Here is an 8,697-nt window from a genome sequence, read left to right as displayed (position 1 = left end):
AAAGGAAGGAAAAAGCACAGTCCCCAACCCGAGCCTTGCTGGTTGCCCCTCCAAGTCAGGTTTTCCCCACTTGTTTCCGGGGCTCAGGAACTTTGCTTAGTGTCCCGAGACCCACGCATAGAGGGGAATCTGAGGAATCAAGTGATGGCTCAGACGCTCCCATGCCTTAACACCTAGAATCTTATTCACCCTGAGCCTCCTGTAACCAGATTCTGTCGCCTCCCTCCTCTCCCAACATCCCTTCCCTCAGCCCAGATGGTTGTGGTTGGTTACAATAGATACAGAAGCCTAGCTCAAGAAGCTTCTGTGGGTCCCTATTGTCTCTAGGGTTTTTTTTTTTTTTTAATCTATTTGGTGTTTTAAGCCCATCACAATCGGGCTCCAACTTGTCTTTCCAGGCTTATTGGATTTTGCCCATTTTCCCCGACTCTTCCAGTCCACTTGTGTTCCCCCTACAGGACAATCTCCAATCTCCCTGTAGACATTGCTCACCAAAGACCTTTATGATCCTCCCTAGTTGTCAGTGTTCCCCTCTGTATTTATTTTGCGTTTACTTGTACATGGTATTTTCCTTCCAGTAGAATATAATTTCTTTGAGGTCAGAGGCTTTCATTTTTGCTTTGGTATCCCCCAGTGTCTGGCACATAGGTTAATAAACGCTTATTGAACTGAATATGGGACACTGCATCTTAGTGGGTCGTTTGCTTTAAGCATGGGGCCTCAGGTTGGAAGAAGGCGGAGAAGGGCGTTTTTCCCTAGACAGAGCAGTAATAATAACGGTTAGGAAGAGAACTCAGAGGTCTCTCGGCCCAGCCTCCCGGAATAAGAATCCTCCTTACACTATTCCTGACAAGAAGTCGTCCAGCCCTCTGCTGGAAGATCTCCGCTGACAAGGGGCTCACTACCTACCGAAGCAGTGCACTCCACTTTCGGACATCACACTATTAGAAAGTTTTCCTAACGAACTTTGACCCCAGGCCCCTATCCCCACCCCCACCACCTACATATGCCTTCTGGGACCATGCTAATACCTCTTCTACTTAATAGTCCTTCAAATAAGAAAGGCTTCCCATTTCCTCTTCCCTGCATCCTTCTCCCCTAAAGAGCCGGGGAGATGCCAGAGACAAGACCCCCTATCTCTTCCCTTATGTCTGGCCCAGGTCCCATTTCCTGACGAATTACCCCTCCAATTCCCCAAGTCTCTAAAGGTTAAAGTGTACCCCAAATCCAAAATTCACTGATACTTTGAATGGTGCCGTCTGAAAAGCTCCAGGATTTCCCCTCCCCCCTAGCCACGCGGGACTCGCAGTGCGGGACTTTTAATACAGATCGGATTGAACGAGACCACGGGACACGCGCTCTGAGCTCCCCGAGAACTCTGGGCACGAAGTTGAGGGTGAAGAAGGATAGGACTGGGGAAGGGCCCCGGGTCTGTACCTGCCTCTTTCTGGTCCCCGACCCTCCCCACCCCCACCCCCAAACTCAAGGCTCTCCGAGTGAAGTTTGGCCAGACGGTGGGAACTGAGGTGAGCGGGTGGGGTGGTGGGGGATACTTTGGTCTTTCGGGGCTGCCTCAATGCCAGAGTCACGGAGCCCCAAGGGGAAGGGTGGGCTAGGATGCGTCAACCTCCTCGTCTGCCCTGTGCCCAGCATAGAGCGCGGCCAGAGGGCGGAAACGTGGCCCCCAGCTGCTGAGATAAGAGAAGTCCTGCTCCGAGCTCGATCGAGTGTGCACGGAGCTGAGCGAGGCTGCCGGCGAGTCCGCACCCTCGAACGCGTACGTTTGGAAAGCATCGTAAGGCGGAACAGACAAGTCCGCGTCCGCCAGCGCCACTTTCCTGCTGATGAAGTCCCTGAAGAGGGAGAAGTCCAGCTCGGGGCTCGGGGCCCCCTGTGGAAGCGGGAGGGTAGGGCGCTCCGACGACAGGCCGGACTGGAGGCCACCCCCGCCGCCGCTGCCCCCTTCTCCCCCACCCCCTCCCCCACCACCATCCCCGCCTTTGATCTCGCTAAAGTCGTACAGGCTCCGCAGCGCCGACATGTCGTAGGCCTCCGTGTCCTGTTCTCCACCGCCTTCGACGTTGTACTTGATGACGTTGTCCCTCATGTCCTCGTCTTCCTCTGAGTTCAGGTGGCTTTTGTGGTGGCGCTTCAGCGTGAGGATAAGCAGGACCAGCACTGGCCAGGGACAGGGAAGGACACAAGGAGCAGGGATAAGGAGAGTAGGGCCCCAGGGGTGAGAGGAGGAGAGGAAAGGGTTTGGCCAAGAGGAGGGTAGGGGATTGATTGGCCAGGAGCAAAGAAAAGATACAGAGGTGGGTATGCCCCGCCAGGGCCAAGGCAGGGAAAAGTCGCACAGGTTTCGGGGAGGGAGTCGTTGGAGAGCAAGTAGAGTGGAGAACAAGCTTAAACAAGGGGAGGGGGGCAGGGAGGAAATGGGAAAGGTAAGTTCAGGAAAGAGGACCAAGGGGAAGCCATGAGTGTGGGCAGAGCCAGACAAGGGAGGAAGGGGAGAGATGAAGTAGACAGGAAAAAGGAGGAAAGACCCACCGGAATGAGAGGAACAAGGATCGTGTTGGAAGGAAGAAGGAAAGAGAGACATCATTGAAAAGATGGCTCTATATATGAACGTCACCATTCCCACCCCCATCCCATCTGATAGACTTCACCAGGATCCCAGTGCTCAGTTCCCACAGAAGGGCTGATGTGGCCAGGGCCCTACTGCATCCCTTCCAAGGAGGCGGCAGCTGGCTGTCCCCCCAAGAGCTAAACAAGGAAGGCCCAAGTGAGAGGCAGGGTATGAGTGGGCTGGAGGCTGAGGGAGTCACTGGAGGGGGAAGCCAGAGCAGATGGCTGCCAGCGGAGGCTTCGAGGGCTGCAGATGTGGCTGCTCTATCAGCTATTCCGCCCGTCACCTTTAGAGCCCTGATGGGCACTTTATTCGTTTGTGGGCAATTAGGCAGAAATTTGTTTGCACTGTGTTGGAAAATGAAACCAATGTAAAAGTGCACTCAGTGGGAAAGGGGTTTCTGAGCTGAGGGCGGGGAGAAGTCGAGCCTGGCCTTCCTATTTCGGGGCTCTCTAGGTTGTCTCCTTTGCCTCTGAGTGCTGTGGAAAGTGAGGCAAGTGTAAACTTGGCCATAGGCTGGCTCCCCTAAAACAAGAATGGATGAGAGGTGACCAGTTGAGTGGGAACACAGAGGGAAGTTTCTTAGGAACTGAACTCTGGAGTAGGAGAAGGGATACCCAGATGGAGGACTGTACCAGTTGAGGAAAGGTGAAATTTTGTGGATTGGGAAGGGAAGCATCCTCATTCCTTTTTTATAACAGACCAAAGACTCCAGGAATTCAGTGACCTCATCTCAGAGTTAGGGGGTTAGCGATAGCCCCTAAATCTTCTTTTACTCTCCTTTTATGCTTCAAGAGCTTAAAACTGCACTAGGACTTGACACACCCTGTATATGTTCTAAATTCTAGAGTCCCTCCCAATACCATCAGTTCCACAGTCTATGTTCTAAGGTCCCTTCTACCTTTGATATTCAATATTCTAATGTTCATTCCAGCTCTGGAATGCATAAAGCTCTCCGCTAGTTCTACATTCAATGATTTGATAGAGGAAGGGCTAGGTCTTGCAGAGGATACAGTGAGCATGGACTTGTTTGCAGACTAGAGGTTGGGAAATGAAGACTTCTGGACTATACATACAAGCCAGACCAGAGAACACCACATCAAGGGGGCAACTTGCCAGAGTGGGGAAATGCTGGGGCCCACAGAAGACTCACCAACCAGGATGAGGATGCAGACCAGCAGAGCAATGAGGGCCCCTGGGCTCAGGGAGGCAGCCATCACGTAGGCTGTGGTGTTGCAAGACTGGATGGCACCGGCACTGTCACAGCCACACACACGGATGGTGAGGGTTCCTGTGCTGCTAAGTGTGGGTGGCCCACTGTCCACCACCAGTATAGGGAGGAAGAAGACGTCCTGCTCCTGGCGGTTGAAGCCCACGTGTTGTGTGTGCACAGCTGCTGTGTTATCTAAGTAGAGGTAAGGAAGGAGGTGGGGAGGGCAATGACTTTGGGCCATTATCCCAGCAGAGCTTCTGACTCTACCCACTAGTGTACTCTTAGAGTCTTTGCCCCTTCCCACATCCCAGGGATTTACTCCCTTCATCTTCCTTTGTAAGTCAATCCTTCCCAATCCCTCCATCACATTTAGTGCTCCTCCCTGGCCTCCTGCCAGCTGCTTGGTGCAGAGGTACGCAGAATGGAAGTGATGGCCCCAGATTCCTTGTGGGGAGTGTGCCCAGGCTTTGAACCCTCCCTTCTCACCCTTGGGAAACTCAGTCTCTGCTTCTCAGACCTGCCCAATTTCTTCTAGGTTTTACTCTCCTCCTCCTCCATTCAAAGTGATTTCTCTAAACTGAATAGGTTCAATGTCACAAAGTCCAATAGCTATCTTGTCCTAGAAACCTAAATTGATCTCCAGTCAATTTAGTTACAAAACTTTTTGTGTACCCTTAGAGAAGAAAAATTAACCTATTTTATATGTTCATATTTATAAGCTCTAGAATTTGTTTCATTTCATATTTAGTGGGGATAAGTGAAGATTTAGTGATTTGGGACAGGGACTGAAGGTTGAGAACTCTGGCTAAAGGTTCTTTCTAGAACTCTTACTTTATTTTGACCTTAGCTTTTCAACTTTGTCTCTTGCGCCCCCACCCCACCCCAGGAAGCCTTCACTCCAGGATGCTGGTCTATTCGTGCCTAGGCCATTCCCACCTTTATGCTTTTGTTCATATTGAGAGTATCAGCCCTCTTTTCTTGTGCTGAAATCAAGCCAGCCCTCCCTCCCCACCGTCCTCCAATGCTCTAGGTTCATTCCTACCTTGACACATGCCCTCCACACACACTTAAAATAAAAAGGGCCTCTCCTACTTCTTCCCACCTAAAATCTCCCATTCAAAGCCTCATTTGGCCTCTCTCCATGCCCCAACCCATAGGCTTTCTCCCTCTGAGCTCCTATAACCCTGGCCATCTGTATCGTTCACAGGGGTTTGTCACACATGGTCTGACAATGGGAATCTTCTTGCCCCAACTAATCAAGGGCTCAGAAAGGGCAGGGACCAGGTTTTCTAATGTTTTTCTTTCTTCATATCTCTCACAGAGTCCAGTGCCCACACTGGTATGGTGCAGAGATACACGGGTTTCAATCAACAATTGTTGACTGGCTGACTATCCTCTGAGAAGGCAGACACTGATGTCAGCTAAGAATAGTGTTTGTTGAGTTCAGCCTGGACCGTGATCAGGCAAGACAGGGGAATAGCTGGAAGTCTGGGTCTAAGCCTCATCTCCTTAAGGAATAGAAGGGAGCAGCCTGTGTAATGGGGAACTCAGAGGGGTGTGTGTGTGGGGGGGGGAAGAAATGGTCACTAATTAGTTGCTTTGTACTCACAGCTGTCTCCTGCTTCTCTTGGTGTCTATCTCATCTTCTGTCACCCTCCAGCACCCTACCTGTACTGGGAAGTCTTCTCCAGAGCTGGGCCCTTAAGAGCCATGATGATAATTCCCCCTTTGCATGTCACTTTAAGGTTTACCAAGTCTTTTCTTCATGATGGCCCTGAGATGTAGGGAGTACAAATACTATCACTCTTATTTTACAAAGAAGGAAATGGAGGCTGAGAGAATAAAGTTACTTGGCCAGGATTACACAGCTAATATAAATGGCAGATCTGGAATTTGAACCCAGATCTCCTGACTTAAGACCATTGTACTTTAAATTGCATATAAGCAAGGAGGCCAGACCCTAGTGAGATAGTGGCCATGCCTCAGGACCTCGATACTCCTCTCCCTTTTCCCCCAGGAATGACCTGGTACTCTGAACCCCTAGAGTTAATATACTTGCCAGTAGTCCAGGCTAAGGAAGCCTTGGAGGGTTGGGGGAGTGCCCTTTTCACCACTGCAAAGAAGGGGTGAGGGAGGGGAGCCAGGGAGCCAGGGAGCGGCAGGCATCCATCTGGGTTGACATTTATCAGTGTCAGTCCCTGGCTGCAAAAGCAATATTTATAAATCACGTTTCCAAACTGGCTACAAATTTGTACAAAGAAACAGATGGGCCAGGGGTAGCAGTTTGTCACAGTGGATATTTATAAGAAGAAGGGGAGGAAAGGGGGGGTGCTCAGGGACAGGGAGGGAGGAGAGGGCCTCCCACCCACTCCTCTAAACGGATTTTTCCTAGCACAGAGTGACTTGCCACCCACCAGCCCCCAAGCTCTACCAACCTACACAGATAAACAATTACTGACAGGCAATGTATGTGGAGGGTAAAAAGACACAGGACTTGCAATCAGGACACCCTAGTTTATATCCTAGCTATTTGACTTATTGCTGGGTTACTTTTGGACAAGTCACTTTCTCTCTCTGGGCCTCAGTTTACTCAGCTGTAGAAAGTAAAGAAGTTCTATAAAAGCAGTAGAAAGAACACTGAACTTGGAGTCAGGAGAAGCTTGCATTGAGATTCTGCTTCCAACATTTACTAGTTTCATGACCATGTGCAAGTAATTTTATTCCTCTAAGCCTTCATTTCTGCATCTGTAAAATGGGACTAGAACCTGCAATACATACCTCATGGAGCCATTGTAAGGATCACATGAGATAATGTAGGCTCAATATACTTTGTAAACCTTAAGGTGCTATACAAATGTCAGTCATTATCATTATTACTTGTACTAATCTCACAGGGCTATTGTGAAGAAAATGTTATAAGGCTGTGAGTTATTACAATGATCATTGTTGGATTTGTTCTGGGCTGCAGCCCCAGATGACTTGGGTATTCCCCAGCCCCCAACCAAACAAATATGATTAGGAAAGTTCTAATATAGAAGGTTAATGGCCTCCTAATGTGATTTCTGTTGTTTCCAGGGGCTGGAAAATTGGGAGAAAGGAAGAAAATATGGACGCGAGGGCCCTAGTTCCTCTGGGGAGGGAATAGTCAGGCTGCAAATGCCATTGAGTGTCCTAGAAAATCAGCCAGGAGGGGTCCAGGGCTCTAACACAGGATCTTTAAGGAATTCTTTCTGGATATTCACTCAGATCATCCCAGGGCTCAGTTTTAATGGTTAAAGTATGAGGTTAATGGGTTTGCTCTCCCAAGGTGGTTGGCTTGCTTCTATTCTATGGATTCAGATTATCCCCACCCCTGTCAGCTCACTTATAAATGCATGCCCTCAATCCTAAGGAAAATTAGTGAGAGTGTGGATAGCTCAATAAAGCCCATCTCCACTAATAGAAAGGCAACTTGGCCTATTGATATCAGTAGCACTATCTTCGTATACACAAAGGATGCCACATTTATATCTTGGAGGGAAATGGGTATAGGAATCTCTTAGCCTGGGACAAGAAAAGGCACTTGAGAAATACCTTTCTCATACCTTCTCTAATACCAGCAGAGGGTCTAAACTCTCAAATGTTGGGGGTGGTTAGGATATGGTGGGTTTGTAGCAAAGAACATCAGAGTGAATCTGGACCAACCTCTACCTCAGAAGGAACTTCCCACCTCTCTGATAGACTACTTGGTGATCCAACTTGAGGCTATTCACAGATCAGTCCATTCCACCTTGGGAAAGCTCTGACTCTTAGGAAGTTTTCCCTCTGCCTCTCAGCAGCTTCCACTCATCACTCTCAGTTTTGGTCCCTGGGGCCAGACAGAACAAGTCTACTCATTCCTCCAAATGAAGGCCTCAGATATTTCAAGGTAACAATCATCTCCCTTAAGATTTTTTTTCCTACTCCAAGAAAACATTCCAAGCTTCTTTCAAGAAACCTCCTATGACATAATGGGGGGTCCCATGGCCACTTTTGTTGCCTTCTTCTGGACAAACTACACCTTCCTAAATGATGATACCTGAAACTGCACATATTATTCTGGGTGGGATCTGACATTTGTAGAGAACAAGACTATCACTCCTTTCTTCTGGATACACTACACTTCCATTAATTCAGTGAAGAGAAATGGCATTGCCACAATGTTGACTCATTGAGAATGCAGTGCATTATGATCCCTGGCTCTTTTTCTTTCTTTTAAAACTTTTTTGCATTCTTTTAAAATTATTAATATTGGGGCAGCTAGGTGGCACAGTGGATGGAGTGTCAGATTTAGAGTCAGGAGGACTTGAGTTCAAATCCTGCCTCAGACACTTCCTTTTTTTTTTTAAATGCTTTATTAACTTCTGATTTACATCGTTCGTTTCCACCACATTTTGAGTTACAAATTTTCTCCCCGTTTTTCCCCCACCCATCCCCCCAAAACAGCAGTCCCACAGGATATCCCCACCTCTGATCTGCTCTCTCCCATATTTTCTCCCATACCCGTTTCAACTTTTCCAGTAGGGCATGGTGGATCTCTATATTTCCCAATTACATGTAAAACAATATTGATAATAGTATATATATATATATATATATATATATATATATATATATATATATTTAAACATTTGATTTTAAAACTTTGAATTCCAGATTCATTCCCTTCCTCCCTTATCACCCACCCTTACTGGGGAGATAAGCAGTTCAGTATAGGTTGTACATGTGTGGCTAATGCAAAACAATAACATAGCAGATATATTGTAAAAGACTGACTATATTTCCCTCCTTCCTATCCCACATCCCACTTGTTCTATTCTCTACTTTGATCCTGTCC

The 8,697-nt window shown here is 48.1% G+C and overlaps 1 protein-coding gene across 1 annotated transcript in view; it reads right to left on the bottom strand.

Annotated features, from left to right (window-relative positions):
* Nucleotides 1-1,303: 1,303 nt before the first annotated feature.
* Nucleotides 1,304-8,697, bottom strand: part of CDH22 (cadherin 22) — a 154,882-nt gene continuing 147,488 nt past the window's right edge. The window contains exons 11-12 of the mRNA XM_069062725.1: nucleotides 3,783-4,034; nucleotides 1,304-2,178 (exon numbers count right to left, since the gene is read on the bottom strand). Coding sequence (XP_068918826.1) covers nucleotides 1,613-2,178; nucleotides 3,783-4,034 — 818 coding nt within the window. The 3' untranslated portion in view covers nucleotides 1,304-1,612. The remainder of the gene's footprint in view (nucleotides 2,179-3,782; nucleotides 4,035-8,697) is intronic.

The sequence above is a fragment of the Petaurus breviceps genome, unplaced genomic scaffold (genome assembly GCF_028583685.1).
Source record: "Petaurus breviceps papuanus isolate PSGF00001 unplaced genomic scaffold, PetGlider_PUasm1.0 90503, whole genome shotgun sequence".
NCBI lineage: Eukaryota > Metazoa > Chordata > Mammalia > Diprotodontia > Petauridae > Petaurus > Petaurus breviceps.
The sequence above is the reverse complement of the archived record's forward strand: the minus strand, read 5'-3'. Positions and strand labels throughout refer to the sequence as shown.